At 43.2% G+C, this 22,412-nt stretch overlaps 1 protein-coding gene across 2 annotated transcripts in view; it reads left to right on the top strand.

The window, feature by feature from the left end:
* CNOT10 (CCR4-NOT transcription complex subunit 10) overlaps window positions 1–22,412 on the top strand; it is a 52,578-nt gene that overhangs the window by 12,394 nt on the left and 17,772 nt on the right. For both annotated transcript variants that reach the window (XM_066585742.1, XM_066585743.1), the window contains exons 9-14: window positions 1,986–2,103; window positions 5,530–5,673; window positions 8,116–8,318; window positions 11,055–11,176; window positions 13,659–13,835; window positions 14,560–14,640. In XM_066585742.1, coding sequence (XP_066441839.1) covers window positions 1,986–2,103; window positions 5,530–5,673; window positions 8,116–8,318; window positions 11,055–11,176; window positions 13,659–13,835; window positions 14,560–14,640 — 845 coding nt within the window. The remainder of the gene's footprint in view (window positions 1–1,985; window positions 2,104–5,529; window positions 5,674–8,115; window positions 8,319–11,054; window positions 11,177–13,658; window positions 13,836–14,559; window positions 14,641–22,412) is intronic.

Genomic DNA, 22,412 nt, shown 5'->3' with positions numbered 1-22,412 from the left:
TTGTTAAAGCTATTATTATTGTGGAAACTGCTGGCATATAAACATTTCTGTCAAATATGGTATTACACAGCACCCATTTAAGTAAATGATGAATTAAGGAGGAGATTGAATGGAGTAGTGGTTGCTCATGCGCTATGCTGCTTCATCCATCTTCATTGGAACTGGCAGAGCTAACCAAGCGCTTGTACTCGGCTACCTCTGTCAGCTCCAGTGAAATGAATAGAGCAGTGCTGTGCATGTGCAACTGTGACCAACGCCAATCGTGAAAAGGGGGATCCCAAGTGTCCTTGTATGAATGGAGTGCGTACTACTGCTCCATTTTATCTCTATGGTACTGCCAGAGATAGCCAAATGAAAGCACAGTTGATAAGTTAATTTTGGGATAACCCATTTAAGGTTTAATTTAACACCTTAGGGACTTAAGTATACATAGGTGATGAGTTGTTTCCTACAACCGACACCCGCCTCAACAGCTCTGTTGAGCCATATGGCTCATAGGAGCTGTTAACCCTTTAAATGCCCCAACTGATGTTAGGGGGCTCCGTACGGCCCCTGCGATGAGATCGCAGGTTGCCATGCGGGTGTCATGGCAGCTGAGGGCCTTCTGAAAGGCCCCAGGGCTGTCATAGCTGAATGCCTATCAAGCCGTACCTATGGCATGGCTTGATATAATGCCTGTCAGATCGTAGTACAATGTAATGCTATGGCAATACATATTAATGCAGGAGAGATCAAAGCATCGCAAGTTCTTGTTCCCTCTGGGGACTAAAAAGTAAGAATTAGTTTTTAAAAAAAGTTTTAATAATTATTAAAAATAAAAAGTAATAAAAGTTAAAAAATAAGCCTTTTGCCATATTTATAATATCTAAATAATAAAACAAAAGTACATATTTGTTAACGCATTATTTACCCCGCATGTTATCAGAAAAAATAATAATGACCGGCAGAATTGTGCTTTTTATGGTCACCCTGTCTCCAGGAAAAAATGTATTAAAAGGAAAAAAAATGTTGTATATATTCAAAAACGGTACCAATGGAAACTGCAGGACGTTCCGCACAAAATGAGTCCTCCCACAGGTAGGTCAACGGCAAAATAAAAAGTTATTGCAGTCAGAAGATGGCAACAGAAAATAATTTCTGTAATCGTACTGACCCATAGAACAAAGTTGTCATTTTTGTTGCAGTGTGTACAGCGTAGAAACAAGCCGCACTCAAAAATGGCAGAATTTTGTTTTTTTCCATTTCACTCCACTTAGAATTTTTTCATGTTTTTCAGTACATTAAATGGTACTATTAGAAAATACAACTCATCCCACAAAAAACAACAAGCCCTCATACAGCGACGTCAATCACAGTACAATGGATATTAAAAGGGAGGAGGATAAAGCAAAAATGGGGAAAAAAGGACCATGTCCTTAAGGGGTTAGGGGGCTTTTTATTTTTTCTTCATCATTGCATTTTGAAATTCAGCTTGTTTTGCTATTGAAGTAGCCGGATGGGGGCTTGTTTTTGGTGGCAGTTGTAATTTTCAATAGCACAATTTCAGGGTGTTTTATAACTTTTTGATCTTTTATTATCTCTGGGGAAAGTAAAACAGCAAATTTTTTGTTTGAAAAAGAGGGAAAAAGACTTTCAGTTTTGCACTCTGTACCGTGTAGCATAAACATCCTTTTGTTCTGCGATTCAGTACAATTACGGCGATGCCAAATGTTTGTAGTTTTACTACTTTTGAACATTAAAGTATTTGTATCATGTTCTGGTATCGCCGTGGGAACCACAACTCTGTTTTTACATTGGCGTTGCACAGGCAAGTCCCTCTTTCTGACCCATTAGATGCTGCGGTTGCGATTGACAGCATCTAAGGGGTTAAACAGCCGGGATCAGTTATCTGCAGCATGCTGGCTGTATCTCACTGTCTGGGTTGGAAAGGGGTTTGTTTAAGTGTTCCGTCAGTTTTTCTTATTTTTCTTGTCTTTTTTTTGTAGTCTGCCCCCTCACTGTTCTTGAAAAGTAATTTTGAATACCTCCGAGGCAACTATCGGAAAGCCGTGAAACTGCTCAACTCCTCAAATATCTCGGAACATCCTGGATTTATGAAAACTGGTAAGGAGTTTGTGGATTTCTTTGACAATAGTATCTACTGGCACAAAGAAGGCACGTATAGTTATGGCTATCTTGTTCGAACCCTCTTCCCGTCTCCTAGTCACAGAATATACAGTACTTTGTATTCATCCTCTGGGTGTTTGCCTTTTTTGTTGCATTACATCCTAGAATTAGAATCATTTTTTTTAAGGGCGGATTGTATAATTTGTACACCACATGCCGGCCACTCTGAAGGCACAGAGTATTTTTGCAGAACAGGTGTATTTATACTTATGACATGACACTTCGATTGCACACAGGGGGGACCATAGTCAACTAATTTTATGATTTCTAAATATTTGGTTGGACCAAAGCTTATTTAAGGCTTTATAGCCAAGGGGTCAAATGCATATGCAATCACAACCTTTTGGTTTACAGGTTTTTTTAAAAAAAAAAAAAGAATTTATTTTTTTTGTTTTTTCTTCCTCCCACTGTAACAATTTGTGGGGGTTGTGTAGGGGCACTCCGCTGCTGCATTAATTTAAATAAGCGTGCTGGAGATTGCCGAGTTCAAGTGGTCTCATTGAAATGAATGAAGTGGCAGCGCGACCTCCGCTCAGTTTTCTTTGAGACCAACCACACCGCTGTTCTCGGGATCAGTGGGGTGTCAGCGATGGAGCCCCACCGAACCATCAGTTTGCCTAATAGTGTTGGGTCAAGCTCCTTGGCTAGGGATTGTCTCCACTCTAGCTGTCCAGAATACCCTTCAGTCCCTGCTGGGTCCTGGACCGTTTCATTGCTTTAGTAGGTAGATGCGGCCCATACTGTTACTTGGGTTGCCAACTTAAAGTTCAGATCGTGGTGTAATTGATATATAAACGGGTTGTTTTCTGCATCCAATTCCACATTTTCTCTGCAATATGTATGCAGTTTATTAACATTGGTCTTCTGCATATCCTTTGGTAACTGGTTCTGTGAAGCTGCCGTTCAGGAGGAGACAACACAGGTTTCATGGCTTTTCTAATCCTATTTATTTTCTGTTGGGATCAATATCCCCTCGCCTCCAGCTAACATTATTCTTTGAAACGATATTAGTTGGACAAGCTGCTAGTTACTTTCTTAAAAGCTACATTTCCACAGTATTGATTTCCATCTGCTGCTCCCACAAGAATAATGCTTTGCAAACTCCAATGCCTCCTGAGGGCACGGCTTCCATATTCTGCTTATATGTTTTGCATTCAGCATCAAAACTAGGAATGTAAGCCAAACCGAAATATCCATGTACAGACGATGGTTTTGGGGTTCTTTTCCCCTTATCGGTGTACAGTGGGAGGCTGTTCTGTCTCCTTCTGGTGCCCGCTGGGCATGAGAAATGGTTCTGCTAGTAAACGTGGAAGTTTATTGCATGAATCTGTAACAACACAAATCTTACTGTATTGGCATCCTTTTCTAAGAGTATGCAATAAAAATCATATACCGCAGCTGTATGACAAAAGTTTTAGGCCAATTTAGTTGTGTAAAATATGTAAGTCCATTAAAACCAACTATAAGTACAGTAGTTGCAAACTCGTGATCCACTACCACGTTTCCCTGAAAATATGACCCTGTCTTATACAAATTTTCTACCTCAAAAGAGGCACTAGGTCTTATTTTTGGGGGCTGTCTTATTATACTTAGCAGGCTCGGTCCAGATCCCTCCCGCTGCTCTCCACATCTCCGATGCGCTTCCCGCAGTCCTTATCCGTTCATACAACATTACTACCTGGTTACGGGATTCATAAATCCCACCTACAGGAAGTGATGGCTGTGATTGGCTGAGCAGCAGTCAAAGAACTAATCAATGCAGTGCTGGATTAACCAATGCGATGGCTGTGATTGGCTGCAGCCCAGCTAATTCGTAATCCCACGTCTGCAATGTGATGGCTGTTGATTGGCTGAACAGAGGTGGAAGAACCAATCAACAGCCATCACATTGCAGACGTGGGATTACGAATTAGCTGGGCTGCAGCCAATCACAGCCATCGCATTGGTTAATCCAGCACTGCATTGATTAGTTCTTTGACTGCTGCTCAGCCAATCACAGAAACCCCGCCGAACTTCTAGAGAGCAGCAGGAGGGACCTGGACTGAGCCTGCTCCGTAATGTTTTTGTTTTTTTTGTACTGTAGTGTAACTGACTCCACCCCCACTGCAAATCTGTTCTATTTGCCAAATTTACAAACTTTAAGCTATTCAAAAAAATAAAAATAAAAACAAACAAAAAACAGTTTAGGCCTCATGCCAACGGCAGTGTCTGCCTACATCAGCGAAATATCGCAGCTGAGTCCAATAGGGTGCCATTGCCACAATTACGTGTAGTGCACCATGCAGGCTTACAGCACCATCCGTTTCACCCATACTATTAGATCAGGCGGGCTGCCCTGCATTATTAAAATGTAGCACACAAAGCGCTAACACTAAAGACGCTGGTCATGAAGGAGTTAAATATTTCTGGCAACGCAGTAGTTATTAAACGGGGCATTTTGTGTTGACTTTAGAAAAACCACTCGTGTTGGGTTAATGTGTTTTAATCTTGGCAAACTCGGTCAGAGTAAACTGCAGGGTTATTTCTCAGCTCATCCCATAGCCCACTCCCCTGTTATGAAGGGGCATTCACTGCCTTTCCACTTGGCTATTGCCGAGGGCTGTATGACTATTCCAGGGGATGATGGGGGAGATCAGGACAACAGAGAAAGCTACTATTACAGAGGGCTGTGGCTCACTCTGGCTGAATGTTCTGCTCTTAACAGCAGTGATGCAGAACCAGCAGGTACTTGGAGAGAATTAGGTGTGCAGAATGGGATTCCTTAGGGAATTAAATGTTCCTTCTTGCATCTGGTTAAAAAGAAAATGTTGCCGTCCAGTGGTGCCAATTTCGATGTTTCAGTTCCATTTGTGTACGGTACTTTCTGGTGTCCTGCATTAGGTAAAATGAAAAAAAGGTTTGGCACAGTGTTAGCCAGTAGAGCAAAATGTGATTGTTCCCAGTAATAGAAACCAAGTAATCTTGTAGATACGATACCTTTTAATGGCTAACAAATATACATGATGCTGGAGCGAGCTTCTGCACCTCTCAGGGTCCTTCCTCAGGCATAATGGAACAGCAGGTCTTGCACCTCCGTACCTCACAGAAATAAGTTCCTTTTTGTGTGTCAGAGGGCGATGCACTCCTGATTATAAAGTTCATACATTGATACGTAAATTCTTACATTGATTTGAAGGACTGCTGCCATCCAGCGGGTGGCGCTGCAGAGGTATTGTTTCATCTGCCTTATTTGCTCGTTAAAAAAAATAAATAAAAACTACAATAATTAGTGCGCCGGAAGCCTTTCTATACTCTGTAGTGACGCAGGCGTTTTACTATGTGTACATAGCCATCGTACTCACTTTAAGTGTTTTTGTATTTTAGGGGAGTGCGTTCGCTGCATGTTTTGGAATAACCTTGGGTGCATTCATTTTGCTATGGGAAAGCATAACTTAGGACTCTTCTACTTCAAAAAGGCTATCCAGGAAAATGATAACGCTTGTGCTCAGCTATCAACGGGAGATCAAGGTAACCGCTCCTATATTTATATATAACATTCATGGCTCCGGAGGTTTTTCTATACTGCAGAGAATAGAGAGGATTAAGGGCCATTCACACTGGCACTTGTAGGTATGCGAGAAATATGCATGAAAAAAAACTTGTAAAAACGTATGCAATTTTAACCCCTTAATGACGCGGCCCCCTTTTTTTTTTCCATTTTTGTTTTTTCCTCCACCCTTTAAAAAAAAAAAAAAAAAAAAAAGGAACTCCATTTATCCATCGCTGTCGCTGTATAAGGGTTTGTTTTTTGCGGGACAAGTTGTATTTTTCAATAGTGCTATTTAATGCACCATATAATGTACTGAAAAACTTTCAAAAAATTCTAAGTGGAGTAAAAAGAAAAAAAAAATGATATTCCGCCATCTTTCAGTGCGTCTTGTTTCGATTACTACGATACCAAACTTGTATAGTTTTTTTGTATTTTTTTTCTGTATTATAATTTTTTTTTTTCTCAGACATTTAGGCCTCACGTCCACGGGGAAAATCAGGCCCGCTACGGATTCTCCATGGAGAATCCGTAGCGGGTCCCTCCTGCCCCGCGGACATGAGCGCTGAAAATAGGAATTTAAAAGAATTAACTCACCCGCAGCGGACCGGGAGGGTCTTCTCTTCCTCACGGCCGGATCTTCTTTTTCGGCCGGCGAATGAACTCGGCACGTCGCCGGCGTGCTGTGTGCATGCGCCGGGCACATCCGTCGAGCCGAAGCAAGAAAGATCCGGCCATGAGGAAGAGAAGACCCTCCCGGCCCGCTGCGGGTGAGTTAATTCTTATTTTAGGTCTCCCGCGGATCCGGACGGCTTCCATAGGCTTCAATAGAAGCTCGCGGGAGACCCGCACGAAAATGGAGCATGGTCCAGATTTTTTCATGCTCCATTTTTTTAAATTCCCTTTTATTGACCATCCGCGGGTATTTATCTACCCCGCGGGTGGTCAATGCATCCTATGGGGTGCGGATCCGCGTGCAGGAGAAGAGTTAAAATCCGCAGCGGATTTTAATTCTTCTTTTGCCCGTGGACATGAGGCCTTAATTTTTTTTCAATTAATTTTTGCGGTCATCTTCTGTGCACAATAACTTTTTTTTATTTTTCAGTTTACTTAGTTGTGCGAGGGTTCATTTTTTCCGGCATGTCCTGTAGTTTCCATTGCGCTTTTTCTGAGAGACAGGGTGACTGAAAATGTGCATTTGTGGCGTTCTTTATTTTTTTTTTCAGCCGACGTTCACCGTGCGGGGTAAATAATGTGCTACTTTGATAGATCTGACTTTTTCAGAGGCGGTGATACCAAATATGTATCTTTATTTTATGATTTAGATTTTTTAATTATAGATATGGCAAAAGGGGGTGATTTAAACTTTTATTTATTTTTTTTAAACAATTAAAAAAACTTTATTAATCTTTTTTTACTTCACTTTTAAGTCCCCCTGGGGGACTACAACATGCGATGCTTTAATCGCTCCTGCAGTATGATGTAATGCTACAGCAAGACGTCATACTGCAATTTGACAGGCAGCCTATCAAGCCACCCCGCGGGGATGGCTTGATGATAGGCAGTCACCTAAGGCAGCACGGGGGCCTTTCAGAAGGCCCCTGGCTGCCATGACACCTGCACGGCTCCCCCGATATCACAACATCATTCGGGGGATTTAAATGCCGCTGTCAGAATTGACCGCGGCATTTAAAGGTTTTATAGCCGCGAACGGCCGATCGTGGCTATTGCCCGCGGGTGTTAGCTGTAATAAACAACCGACGCCCGTGCTGTTTGAAGAGAGGTCGACACTCCGGGACGTAAATGTACGCCCTGGAGCGGGAAGGGGTTAAGCATATGTTTTTAAATCGGACACGTGGGATGCGGTTTGAGATGGTAAACATATACGTCTTCACTGTTGACTTTTTTTTTTTTGTTCGTTTTTAAAGTTCAGCACTTTTTTCCCCTTAATGCATTTGATCACAAAAAATGTATACGTTAATCATGTGGAATCGTACATTTGCATACGTTTTTGTTCTGTTCAATGAGATGCTTTGCAGCAGCCTGCAGGAACAATACACCAGAGATGACTTCTATGGTAGATTGTTCTAGGAATGATCTGACCTGTGCAGAGATTTTTGAATAGAGAGGGGGAGGAGGTGAGCTGTGACATTCACCTGTTATAAATGCTGGAGCCTGTGTTATCTGTATACTGGTGTTGCCTTTCTTTCCGATACTGTCTTGAATCCTAGTGACATCTACTGAAGTGCCTGACTACTAACAGGCTCAGTAGCTACTGTAATTTTCAGGATTTTTTTTCTTAAAATACAGAAAATTTGGGTAGAAAGCACCAAAATGTTTAAACAAGAGGTCATTTTCTGACGCTGCATTCCCTGTAACGGTGATCTACAGGTATTTCAAAAAGGAATTTGTTGCATTTGCAGGCAAGAAGTTTTCAGGTAGACCGATGTGCACGCTGCTCACCAACAAGCGCTACGAGCTGCTGTATAACTGTGGCATTCAGCTCCTGCATATTGGCAGACCGCTGGCAGCCTTTGAATGTTTGATAGAAGCTGTTCAAGTGTATCACTCCAACCCTCGGCTCTGGCTGCGGTTGGCAGAGTGCTGCATAGCTGCCAATAAAGGGGTAAGTACTCGGCTCATTCATGCGTATTTTCTGAATACCTTTGCCGTAGGATCTTCAAATACTGTAGATCAGTGAAGAACTTAAAGGGGTTGTTGAGAAATAGATATGTAACCTTTTTTGCCTGCAGGTTTAGTCCCCATTGCTGTACACCTTTTTTTTCATCTTTTTAAATGGCAGTCATTTGATGTCCCATATACAACTCACATGGACATCACTGGTGACCTTCCGTTTCATGGTATCTAGTTGGCAGGAGATTGGCAGCAGCAGCCGTATGGGCATACAAGCATGCCACCAATGCAGCCATTACGACGGACAGGGAGTATCGGGGCAGCAGTACTGAACCAAGGGATGCTTTACAACCCAAGTGCTGTTTGTTTGCGGGGTTTTTTGTAAATAAGGGGTTGTCCTGCGGCGAAATGCAAATTTTTTTTTTCAACCTACCCCCGCATTCTGCCCCGTTAAAATCAATACCGTTTGTAATTTTAAAAAATCGCTTACCTCCTTCCCAGTTCGCGCAGCATCTTCTTTTCTTCTTTTAAAGATGGCCACCAGTCCTTTCCCAATGGTGCACCGCGGGTTTTCTCCCATGGTGCACCGCGGGTTTTCTCCCATGGTGCACCGTGGGTTTTCTCCCATGGTGCACCGCGGGTCTTCTCCCATGGTGCACCGCGGGTCTTCTCCCATGGTGCACCGCGGGTCTTCTCCCATGGTGCACCGCGGGTCTTCTCCCATGGTGCACCGCGGGTCTTCTCCCATGGTGCACCGCGGGTCTTCTCCCATGGTGCACCGCGGGTCTTCTCCCATGGTGCACCGCGGGTCTTCTCCCATGGTGCACCGCGGGTCTTCTCCCATGGTGCACCGCGGGTCTTCTCCCATGGTGCACCGCGGGCCTTCTCCCATGGTGCACCGCGGGCTCTGTGCGTTCCGTTGCCGATTCCAGCCTCCTGATTGGCTGGAATCGGCACACGTGACAGGGCGGAGCTACGCGATGACGCGTAGAAGGGGGCGAAGCCAGAACGCCACTCGTGCCCGGACCGACCAGAAGGGAGAAGACCCTTCTGCGCAAGCGCGTCTAATCGGGCGATTAGACGCTGAAATTAGACGGAGCCATGGAGACGGGGACGCCAGCGCAGGGAAGGTAAGTGTATAACTTCTGTATGGCTCATATTTAATGCATGATGTATATTACAAAGTGCATTAATGTGGCCATACAGAAGTGTATAACCCCACTTGGTTTCGCGGGACAACCCCTTTAATATTATCCGTATCCTTCCCCACTGCCAGAATTTTTTGTCTTTTAGCAAGTGGCCTAGTTTTATTTTTTTCCTACTCGAATTTGTCAGCCCCTAAACACCAGAAGTTGTAACAGGTTGTCTTCCTTTTAGCCATTTTTCTTTTAATACTTCATAAACTGAGCCCGCTTTAGTCAGTGCTGCTCACGTACGCTGTCCCCTCGTATCCCCAAATGAACTTTGTGAGGTTAGGAGGGTAATCGTCTTTGTCTGAAATTCCTGGAGCCAGTGTCTCTTCCATTGATGACAAGAAGCATTTCATGGTGAACTTGGTCTCCCAAGGAGCCCGTTGAAGAGAAGTAACAGCAGCGGCAATGTCTCTTTATCTTCATCTCCTTTTTAAAGATTATTCCTTTTAGCCTCAAGTCTTCTAATGGTTTCAAGAACGAGAAAATATGAATATTTTTCGGCTTTTATAGTTGGGTTGTATGGTTTCCGCAGAGTGCTTAAAGAAAGGAGACCTTGCCTGCCAGCTGGAGTTTAAGGACACAAAGGAATTCTTTTTCCCCTTCTTCCCCCCCCCCCCCCCCCCCCTCCACTTTTTTTGGTCTCACTGTAGTGAAGAATATATTATACTTCTAGCCGAGATTTTGTTTCCTCGCTTACCGCCAGCAGGGGGAGCTCCTCTGTTAGTTTTCTTCCGTTGCCTCTTAGTTTTAGGCGGGTTTTGGGCTGTATGCAAATGTGGTATTTGAAACAAGCATGTTGGTGTTCTACACTAGATCTTCTCTATTCTTCATACCTGTACTTAAACACTCATTGAATGCAAAAAACTTTACTTTCTCAAGGCTTCAACTCTCCATAGACATTAGGAGATATTAATTTGATCAGTTTTGCTTGCAGTTGAGAAAGTTTAGAAAGGATGATTTTGCTTCTACAAAACTCCAGATTAGGTGTTGCTATAACTTTTTTGTTTTGTATATTTAAAAAAAAGAAGAAAAAAAAGCAAAATTTAATTTTTCTGAATAAATATAATTTTTGTTCTGTCAGTGTAGCAGTATGAGGGCTTGTTTTTTGTGGGACTGCTTAAAGGGGTTTTCCAGGCAAGATACTATTAATGACCTATACTCAGCACTGCAATATACGGGGGTCAGAGTAGAAGCCGCTGCTCCAACCCCTGTATAGTGACCGGCACTTGGAGTTGCAGGTGCAGCTGTCATTAGAATCAGTGTTAGCTGCGCTAGCAGTGCACTACACAGGGGTCGGAGCAGCAGCTTCCACTCCAACCCCCGAGTATTGTGGCGCTGGCAGCAGCCACTCGATCAATCAACTGATTACCTGTCTGGAGTATAAGTCATGAATAGTATTTTGCCTGGGAAACCGCTTTAAAGTTTTTGTGTGTTTTTTGAAGTCCCATAACACTCTGTAGTCCTGGAGGAACTCGTGCAGCTATTTCTCGATATTGCGTCATCATTTTGGGTATTAATCCTCCTTTTTCTTTCAGACACCTGAACAGGAAACAAAAGGTCTTCCAAGCAAGAAGGGCATAGTACAATCTGTAGTGGGCCAGGGATATCATCGGAAGATCGTCCTCGCTTCACAGTCTGTTCAGAATCTTTTGTACAAGTAAGACTTCATTTTTTTTCTTGTCTACAAGCCTGAAGTTTTGAACGGATGTTCTTACCGGAACTATAGCATAATCTGTAATGAGTTTGGATAATAATTCACATTACATTGGCGATTTTTCACCTACCAAGTGTGCTGGGAAAAGCTGGCATACACACTGTAGGTTGTATCTATAGGTCTCCATTCACCCACTAGAGGCCAGAACTATTTCTTTTGGTCTCCATTGGACTGGTGTGCAGGTGTACTGCCAAAAAAAAAAGTATGGGATAGAGCAGTAAACGTCAATATTCCCCCACACCGGTATTACAGTAAGAGTATACCATGCAATATACATTGTATATGAACAATGGGACCAATTGAGCAATGTATCTCAGTGTATGCCTATACAATGCAGTACATTGCAGCCTCCTAGCAGTGATATGCATTGGGAACCTTTCTGGAGTATAGAGGGCCATGGTGTGATGTAAAAAGGCTTAAAAGAGACAGTCTTTGTAATATGCTTTGTTTTAAATTATTTTAATTGTTCATTTACACTCTATAGCAGAAACTGCAAAGAAATCCTCAAGTAACTGATTCGTCCAGTTCTTATTGTAGTCAGTATATAGGGAAAGATTTAAAGGGCTTTACTTCTTGCACAGAAAAGTTGCAAATCTTGGAGCGAAAGCTACTTGCATACAAAGTTTGCAACTTTCCAGCCTTCTGCGCTGGCCATGTCACTTTTAGGGAAGGTGAGTGGGGGGGGGGGAGGGGGGGTCATAAGGGGGAGCCGCCACAGACTTGACAAATATATGTATAAATCATGCCAGAAATGTACGTCTGGTCGGACCATCGAGACGCTGAGCTTAGTAAACTTTCCTCATACTGTTTTATATTATCTGTGTGCAATGGTCCAATATGTTGAGTAATGGGTACTGCCCGTAGAGAAAACTAAAGTCAGATACTTACTCTGTTTCCGTTTTCCATTGTGAAGATGGAGGCAACGGTAATCATTTTTAATTTTTTTAGAAAAAGGAAGTAACAAATTGTTTTTAATTTGCTTTATTTTTATTTTGTTTCTTCACTTTTCCAAAGTATAAGCGGGTATAATAAACTTAAATATGATAAAGAATAAATAGCAACATAAGTAATAATTGGTCAGTATGTAAATAATAAATTCAGCAGTCTGCCTCTATGTAACATAATAGGGAGACTCCTTGTCAGTAAGGGCTCCTGTCCACGGGCGTGATTCTGCCGGCGGTAAATCACCGGCCTATCACGCCGTCTGAAGCTTTCCCTAGCGTTGCTATGGAAAGTGCCGGCCCCCTGTCCACGAGCGGAGAATCATTGTCATTCTCCGCTCGCGGCCGGCAATTCGCCGCATGCTGCGAATTGCCGCAATTCTCCGCGGTCAGCCTATCTGTCAGGCTGACAGCGGAGATCCGTCTGCCGGCTCCTGCTCCCGGGCGGCGGCTCCTGCGGCGGAGATTCGCCGCGGAATACCGCAATGCCTGTGGACAGGCAGCCTTAGGGGGATAAATGTAAGGCAGAACTTGCTCAAAAGTTGATTGTTAGGCAGCAGTTAACAAAAGGGGAAGAAAAGAGTGAGGGGTGGTGGGTTTTGTGGGGAGAGTTTGAGGAAAGGGGAAATGTTGACCAAAATTCACCTCAATGGAGCATATGAGTAATATGTAAGATGAGTAAATGCATTCATACCGGTAGTAAATACAGATATTGATGATTTACATAAACAAATATAAAAAGAAATATAATTTCATAGCTATAAAGACAGGTTTGTTGTAACAATACTTGTGCAATTCATATACTGATTAAAGTGGGTACATATCTTATTATTTTTTTAATTTTAACATACTAAGGGGAGAAAGGTTAAGTTTTGACCTTTTCATTAAGCCTCCAGGTGCCATAGCAACCCATTGCAGCCCTGTGATCACATTGCAGGGGTTCGATGGATGACAAAGGAAGCCCCCTTCCATTGTCGGTCTTTTACATGGTGTATGTAGCTGCATTGACTGCGGCGTGGCAAGGGTTAAATGGCTGGGATCAGAGATTTCTCTGGTCCCAGCTGTTAGTGCTGGAGTCCAGCTGTCATTAGACATCCGTGTCAGGAGTTTAACACAGCACCATAAAAAGACATATGCACCAGAATAAGGCCCCATTAGTCACTGCTTTAAAAAGGCGCACGGGCGGTCACTAAGGGGTTACTATATAAAAGTGAAACTACACTTTTTATTTTAATTTTTTTAATACCCGTATAATTATAAGTTTACTTGTAAAACGTTTCCCCAAATTGCAGTGGGGAGTGTTCACAAAGAGAGCAAATTTACATTGGATAGAAGGAAATGGAAAGTCCCTTCTAGATGAATGGGAGGTTGTTGTTTTTTTTTTTTTTAAGACCACGTTCATTGGGTTTATAAAATATTTTGCTATATGTGAATTATTATTGGTTAATTACAATTTACAGGATATTTTAACTTTTTTTTTCCAGTGATGGGGAATCGTCCGCCATTCCAGTAGCTAGTATGGAGTTTGCAGCTATTTGCTTAAGAAATGCTTTACTTTTATTGCCTGAGGACCAGCAAGATGTCGGCAAAGAAAATGGGGCAAAGACTAGCAGTCAGATGGGCAACACAGACTCCGGTGGGGAGAGCACTGAGGCATGCAGGTAAAGGCTTTGAACGAACATCTATTGGTGAAGTCCAGAGGTGACACATGTTTTTCGGAGTGGGTTTTGCTTCAAATCTGAAACGAATCCATGATGCAATTGTGCAGACCTTGTTGCAGATTTCACCCTGCGCTTTACAAAGTGTGAAATCTGTGACTGTCCCACACAAATGCAAGAATAATAAATCTTATTTGTATAGCGCCAATTTATTCCACAGCGCTTACAGGTAATTTATTTATTATCCCCCAGCAAGCTGGGAGCTCATTTTACCGACCTCGGAAGGATGGAAGGCTGAGTCAGCCTTGAGCTGGCTACCTGAACCAAGCGGGGATTGAACTTGCAACCTTCAGGTCTTGAGCTTAGGACTCTGCACCACATGAGGCATATAATTTGATTGCATGGTCCCCCCCAACTCCCAGCACTACATGTGAATGAAATTTTGCAAGCCCTGTCCAAATGTATCCTGCAGTAAATGGCCAAGGATCTGTTGTACGGAGTCCTCGCCAATTGGCAGAGCCGAACGGCCTTCATCTTGCTGATTGCTGGAGGTTCCAGTCCTTGGCTTGCCACCAGTTAAGACTACCTGGATAATAGTCCATTGTTAAACCCCGGAAAAATCTCTTGAATAATGAACTGTGAAGCCATAAAATACAAAGTTTTGTAAGGTGCTCCTTTTTTTTTCTTTTTTTTTTTCATTAATCGTTGTTTTATTTCTGTATTTTAGCAATAAAAACCATGAAGGGGATAAATTCCTTCCGGCTCCACCTTCTTCACCACTGAAACGGCAAGAACTTGAAAATCTAAGGTATTAACGTCTAATTCCCTTTAATACGATTGTGTTCATAGTTAACGTTATTTTACCGGAATAGCTCTATCAGCTGTCCACTTGATGGGGGATAACGCGGGCAGAGGAGTCGGTCAAGCTGCCTACAATGGGGGGGACTAAACGGCGCTAGCAATTTGAAATGCTGTAGATTGAATATATTCAGCAATGTAGTGAGTGCTTACAAGATCTTTCTCAGAAAACAATGCAACGGGTGCCATAAAAAAGGAAAATGGGGAAATACTAAAGAAAAAAGGTGGAAATGAAAATAATGGAATAATAGAAAAATGTGTGCACTGCCGGTCAAAAGTTTTAGAACACCAGATTTCAAGTGTGCTTTGAAATGAAAGCATAGACCAAATAAAGAAGTTAGAATGGATTAACTTTGTTTCACCAAATTAAATGTAGATGGTTTGTCTCTTGAAAGTAGTCCCTCTACCTGATAGAACAGCTGTACACAATGAAGGCATGCCTTCCACGACTGCATTCAGATATCGTTCATAACCACCTTCCCAACATTGTCACAGAAGCTCCCACAACACTGCTATCACCCTTTTGTCCAGTTCATCCCAAAGAGCAAGCTCAGTGGGATTTAAGTCTGGAGACTGTGCAGGCCGTTCCATTCTGTCAGTTGCTTCTTGTCATCTTAAAGGGAAAATTGGTGTGAGCTGCACTTGTAATTGCAGGCAAAGCTCCCATTGATTTCTGCTCTGGCATCGGTATAGCATGGCACTGACAGATGGTGCTGCCTGATAAACCCCTTTGAGTAGTTCTGACATAACCTAGAAGTATGTTTTGGATCATTGTCTTACTGTATAATGACCAAATAGGCGTACACCAGAGGGTATTGTATGGCATGTCAAAATTCTATAGCAGACCTTTCTGTCCAGTGTTGACAACTCTGGACCTAGACCATCACGCTTCTTCCATGTTTGACAGTTGTGTTACACACTCAGGAACCATCCATTCACCTACCTGACAGCGTATAAAAACCCTGTGTGATGTACCCGCAATGTCCGATTTGGATTCATCTGTCTATAAGGCCACCTTCTGCTCTTCTGTTGTTTACTGGAGGTGCTGCTTGGCCAAGACAAGTTCTTCTATCCAAGATTGCCAAAAAAGTCGTCTTCACAGCTGAAAATGACTTGTTTTATTGATGATTTTGTGCGGTGAGGCGCTGATCACACAATGTTGACTTTCACAAACTTGTCATCTGATGTTGTAGTTGCCTTCGGTCTGCCAGACCCCTTCCAGTCAGATTTTCCTCCAGTTTTCAAGTACCTTTTATTGGTGTAGGAAACTGTATTGACTGCCACCTTGACTTTCTTGGCAATTTCTCTAAGGGTTATCCTTTGCATGTCGTCTTTGGTTAATTGCCTTTTTCTTGTCATTATGTCATTAAGAGCAAAACCGTTTAAACCTTGCCCTAGATGGTGTTGTAATGCAGTCTGTTCCAACACTTGTCGATTACTTTCAAACCCTCTGATTCTATATAACCAGTTCAGACGCCTTGTTTTGTTTAAAATCATAAATTCAGACTATTGATGTGTTTTCAGGTTAAAACTTAATAATAGTAATAATAATCTTTATTTGTATAGTGCCAACTTATTCCAGCACAAAACTTCATAATATTTCAATGTTTTTAACTTGCTCTTGAACCTTTTAGCCATGACACTTTATCTGCTGGACTTGAATTATGTTAGACCACCTGTCCATGGCTGTGACAGAATATTCCGCCGTGTGGGAAGACGGGGGAGCACTAAGGCCGGGTTCAAACGGAACAATTTCCAGCGGAATTCCCGCAGATTGGCCGCACCAAAGACCTGCGAGAATTCTGATGGAAAAGCACAGCTGCGGGTTTTGAAGCGAGAATAGAGAGGCTGCTGCGGGGCACAAAAAAAGAGAAATGACATGCTGCATCTTTATTTTCCACTCTGCATGGCCGTTTCCGCACGGATTAGCCGCAGCGTGTGGATGAGATTTTTGCGAAGCCTTCTCCACTTTGCTGTCAAACCCCGGGATTAGGAGCCCCGTGCGGACAATCGGCGCGGAAATTCCACAGCAAATCCGTCCCATGTGAACCCAGCCTAAAAGGTCTCCACGATGAGCCTATATAGCGATAGGCTCACTGTGGAGAATCGCGGCATGCAGTGATTTTAATCATGCGAGCGTAAAATCACTATGACTTTCCGCTCGTGCGCAGTAGGCTGCACTTTCCATAGTTATCCTAAGCTCCGTGTGCGATTTATAGCCGCAAATCTTGCAATAAAACCTCGCCTGTGGACAGTCAGCCTTAATGTAAGAAATAACTGGAAAAATTGAAGTGGTCTGATACTTTCGATGGGTAGTGTATGTATAATAACTGTGGTTATAGATATTGACCCTTACATTGCCATAATCAAGTGGTATATAAATAAACGCAAATAAAACCTAATACAGAATAAGGATAAATAATGAAGGATAGGGAGAAAATTAAAATTCGACAATCTATTTGAACGCTCGTGTGGATAAGCCTTCCTTGCCAGTGTATTAGCAATGGGACTTTTTTTTAATAGGGGTTACTATGCACCCTGAATTTGACCCAAGATGCTTTAGGTTTAATGGTGTGTTCCTTAGTCCTCCATCCATGAATCATTCCAGTATGATGTCTGTTAATCATTACTACCTTTGTGTCCGCACCGAGCTGCCGGTAGCTGTGGGGGCCTGAGCGTCGGAGCAAGGAAATATTCCCACATGGACCGTCACTGCCTCAGTAGCTGCCAGAGCTTCTCCATTCCTCTTGGGCAGAGGTTCAAGACGTCTTTGCATCACCTGGCCGCACTTTGAGATTCCATACGTTTTTAAAGTGTGAGAAGAAGCAAGTCTTGTTAGAATAGATCATGACCAAGTGATCTGATCATGGCAGCCAAGGGGCGATGAATTGGGGGGGGGGGGGGGGGGGGGGGATACAAGTCTATTTTGTTTGAAAGTGGCAGTTCGGTGTAATCCCTTTCTTGCCTGGGAGGCCTGGAGTGCGCTGCAGATTTAGGCAGGACGCTGTAGACTCCTGGTGGGGAAGCTGCTCTTTCAAGCATAGAAATGCTCTTCCATGGTTTTGGGAAGATCAGCAATCTGCAATGCCTGGAAAGCTAAATCTGGTTGAAAAACTTGTGTCTATCCAGAATGTTTAAGATTCAAGAAGCCTCTTTAAAAAGTTTGTAACTCTATAAGGTACCACACAGGACAGAATTTGCTGCAAATTATCCACAGCAGACCTTTCGCAGCAAACCTACGTCACGTCATAGCATTTCATGCGGATTTTGTTGCAGATCCCGAGCAGATTTCAACCCTTCAATTTAAATTAAATGGTTTAAATCTGTTGCAGATTCGCATCACTTAGTGCGGGTCTGCTGCGGGCAATTTGCCGTACATTGAAACGCAGAAAATACTAAACGCGCATAGCGCAAATACCCGCATGAATGTGCTTGCACCTGTTTGACACCGGCCTTATGGAGGCTTCATACTGGCGTATGTGTGAACCCTCACGCGGTAACGTATTCATGCTGTAATTGAATCTGCTTTTTGCATATTACTGTACTTTTTAGCTGAACCATTTCACTTGGGCGCAGGACACAGCCGCACCCCGGGTTAAATAACTATTTAGCCTAAATAGTTACTGATGTGTTCTTTTCCCTGCAGAATTGCGCAGGTATCCGTTGTGCACTCCGCATAGGCTTGCGCAATTGCGCACTAAAGTAAAGCATACTTTTTTTTTTATCAATGTGCGCTGAAAAATAAGAATCAATCACAGAAAATGTCCGTTACTTACTGAGTGAGGAGTGCATATAGATGCATCCTCCTCTCACCATGCAGGTAGCTGACTACCAAATGGAGGAGCCAATAACACCTGTGCAGGACACCGATGAAACACCCACTCACACTGCCTCCTGATAATGAGGGGGGTGGATGCTTGGTGTATACTCCCACACATAGTGGATACAGGGTGCCAGACCATTCTGATATATGTAGTCCACCATGCAGACCAGCAACCTATTAATACAACCTATGTGTACTTCGTTACCATATTTCCGCAGATCTTTTAGTATTGCTTTGAGGTGCAGGAAGACCCACTGCTATTAATGTGAGGGCAATCTATGCAGTAACTAATACCAGGTAGCTGCTCTAAGCACTAGATAAGTAACACTGAGATAACTAACCGAGCGCAGTATTGCTGCACGCTCTCTGCTTCATCTGCAGAAATGACTCAAGCTCGACCGGCCCTAATACAGTCCACGGGGTATGTTTGGCGCCATTTGTTTCTGTCCTAGCACTGATCTGTGAATTTGCACTTCATCTCCCTATTTCCACGAATGAGCGAAAAACTGGAAGCCACAATGCTGATCTGGACTCGGCGTAAAATGCAGCAACGTTGTCCCCTCCGCTTGCTGTACATTGTAGATGCTGGGTTTGTAATCTGGCTACTTCTTGCTCTGTTTGCATGCCAACGTCTAATGTAACCTAGCAGCCCTGTGTAAAACGCGTTGCATTCTGCTTCTGGCTTGTCAGCAGGATTAGAGCTGCTGAACATTTAACGGATTTTTCCCTATTGATACTTCAAGTGGAAGTTTTGGGGTTTTTTTGTTTTTTTTTTGCTTTTCCTCTTTTCTGATTCACTTTTCTTCTTCACTTTTTTTCTTCTCGCTCTAAGGTTCATCTGAGGAGAAATCTGTATGAGCTTTTTTTTTTTTTTTTTTTTTTTTTTTGCATTCAATTGAGATTCAAATCAGTCTTCACAAGAAGTTGTCATCCAGTGGTGAGCTTTTCTTCAGTCGTCCTTGCTGGAATTTTTCCGGGAAGTGTTATTGCTGCCCTTTCTCCGAGGTGGAGTTAATACTTCCATGCCTCATCGCACACCCTGGACGCTGCTCTGTGTGTTTCCCTTTCCTTATGGCCCATAAATTTTCAGTAACTGGCATTTCCCCAACTTTCGGCTTTTGCCACCTGAGTCGCTTTAATTCAGGGGCCCTGTTTGTATCACCATATAAAACAAGAGCTTTACATGGAAACCGTCTGCTTTATGCCCTTCCGAATGTTTCTAGGGACTTGTCTGTAGGATTGAAGTGCTTGTACCTCAGTTACTTATTCAGGTTGTGGTATTTGTTATACTGAATATAGTCGGGTGTCTCATCCCTCACTTACAATGCATTTGGGAAGTCTTCAGACTCTTCCACTTTTTTTTACATTGTGTTGTGGCCTACATGTAAAAAAAAAAAAATCATAATTTTGCCTACTTCTGTTCTCCATTCCCCATAATGACAAAGTGAAATCAGAATGTTCGTTTCATTCTATTATTTTTTATTTTTTTTTTACGATTTCTAACATTTTGTATTGACACCCTGTATGTACTCAGTACTTGGTTGAAGCACCTTTACCAGTGACTACAGCCTCCAGTCTTCTTGCTATGATGCGACAAGGTTTGCACATCTGGATTTGGGGATTTTCTGCCAGTCTTCTCTGTATATCCTCCCCAGCTCTGTCAGGGTAGATGGGGGGCCGTCTGTGGATGCCATTCTCTGGTCTCTCCAGAGATGTTCGATTTGGATTCAAGTCAGGGCTCTCGCTGGGCCACTCAAGGACATTCATGGAGTTGTCCCTAAGCCACTCTTGTGTAGTCTTGACCGTGTGCTTAGGGTTGTCTTGTTAGAAGGTGAATCTTCTGCCCAGACTGAGGTCCCTTGCGCTCCGCATCAGACTAAAGGCCATTTACACACAATGATTATTGCTCAAAATTCATTCAAACAAAGTCTTATGAGCAATAATTGTTGCATGTAAATGCTACTATCGTTAGCTTATCGGCCGAACAATGCTTTTTAGTTAAGCATAAAATCCAACATTGGGCCGGGCAGCTGATGGCAGGGACAGCATGCTGTGATTCTCCGCGGGAGCGCTGATGATAAATGTATTCAGCTGCTGTCCTGCGGGAGAACAATTGAGCTGTATGCAGAAAACAAACCACCTGCTATAATCTGCATACAGTGAAGGGGGCTTCATTTAAATGCAAATGAAGCTAATAAGCTACTAATAGACATTAGTGCCCATTAGTAGCTATGCAAAACGGTCACTCAAAACTGTCTTTTGAGCGATCATCTTTGCGTGTAAATGGGGCTTAAGGCATAAAGGGTGTTGTCTGGAACTTTAACCATTGGAGACCTGTAGTCAGGAGATAGGTCCTCAATAGCTGATTGGTCGGGGTGTGTTATAAAGGATCCCTGCTGATTGCTGGGCCTGCTTTCAGTGCAAGAAGTGCTTGAAGCAGATGCGGTCAACATTGCAGCAACCCAAGTTGGTACTACAGGCACAGCTCTCATTGAATTTATAAACTAAGTTGTTGCTCATATCGCTAAGCTAATTTTGGTATTGCCGTAATCATGCTGACCAAGAGAACAATTTTACCACATTGTTCTGCATGCTGGCTAATTAAGTTTGCAGACATTATGCTCCCCAAACCAAGCCTCAATACTGCATGCTGTATGACGTGCTCGGTCATGTTAGTAGAGATATGGAGCTGTACCAAAGTATTGCCACTGGGTAGGTAATGCCACGTTGTCCAGAATGTCGCTGTAGCCATTGGTGTTGAGGGTTGACTTCACTATAACCAACGGCCTTAGTCCATCCCAGCAGAAGCACCCCGACCCCATAACAGAACCCCCTCCAAACTTTACTGTTGGGACGATGCAGTCTTGTAGAAACCGCTCTGCAGACAACCACCACACCAAAGTGTGGCCATCCGAACGGAAGATGGTGACCGGGGTTAATCTGTCCACAACGCTTGCTTTCACTCATTTACAGTCCAAGAAGGATGCTCCAAGCACCACCGCCGGCGCCTCTGTGCATTCACTGTTGTGATGTTGGGTCTGTGTGCAGCCACTTGACTACAGTAACCCTTCGCATGCAGTACCTTACAGATGGTTCCGGTGCTGGTAGATGTTCCAATGGCCTGTGAGACCCCCTGAGCGAGTGTTTCAGCAGACGGTGTGCATGATGCCATCACAGCTCATACAAGGCTTCGTTGTCCGCGTTCTGTCAGTGTAGGAGGTCTCCCCGAACATGGCTGCACCCCACATACTAGATAGTTTCCATTTCTGAATAACATTGCCCACAGTGGACTTTAGAAGATTCAAAAATGTTGCATTGTCCAGTACCGATTGGTTGCTCAGCTGACATCCCAACGCCATACCCCGTTGGAAGTCTGACAACTCTACACCTGATGACATTCTGATACTGGAATATGCCTGTGTGACACTCTATACTGAATACCCACACATCCGATTTGCATATCCCCTTCGCCTGACAGCACAGGATCGGTAGGGGTCCCAATACTTTTGTCAATAGTGCATTTCTCTGTAGTTCGCGTTGTTGCCAGTGGACAGGCTATGCAAGAACTGTCCGTTTTCCATGCAAGTCAGTAGCAGAATCCTGTAATTCTGATTTTATCAATAGATTTCAAGGTTGACCGACCCCACAGAGGCGACTAAATACACATCTGACTCGTCATAAGTGTATGATCAGAAAAAAAATGGTACCTCCTAAAGAAAATGCCAATTTTATAAAAGTGTTCACAAGCATAAGTGATTGGCGTCTGATCGCTGGAGGTCCCACAAACGTACGGCCACATTATAAAGATTTGGTCCCGGATCTATAGATTTAGATTAGTCATGTCTTTTTATGATAAATGGCGTAGATTGTAGGACTGGCAATGAGAAGAAGAAAGTCCC

The sequence above is a fragment of the Eleutherodactylus coqui genome, chromosome 12 (assembly GCF_035609145.1).
Source record: "Eleutherodactylus coqui strain aEleCoq1 chromosome 12, aEleCoq1.hap1, whole genome shotgun sequence".
NCBI lineage: Eukaryota > Metazoa > Chordata > Amphibia > Anura > Eleutherodactylidae > Eleutherodactylus > Eleutherodactylus coqui.
This window is presented reverse-complemented; position numbering and strand designations above follow the sequence as displayed.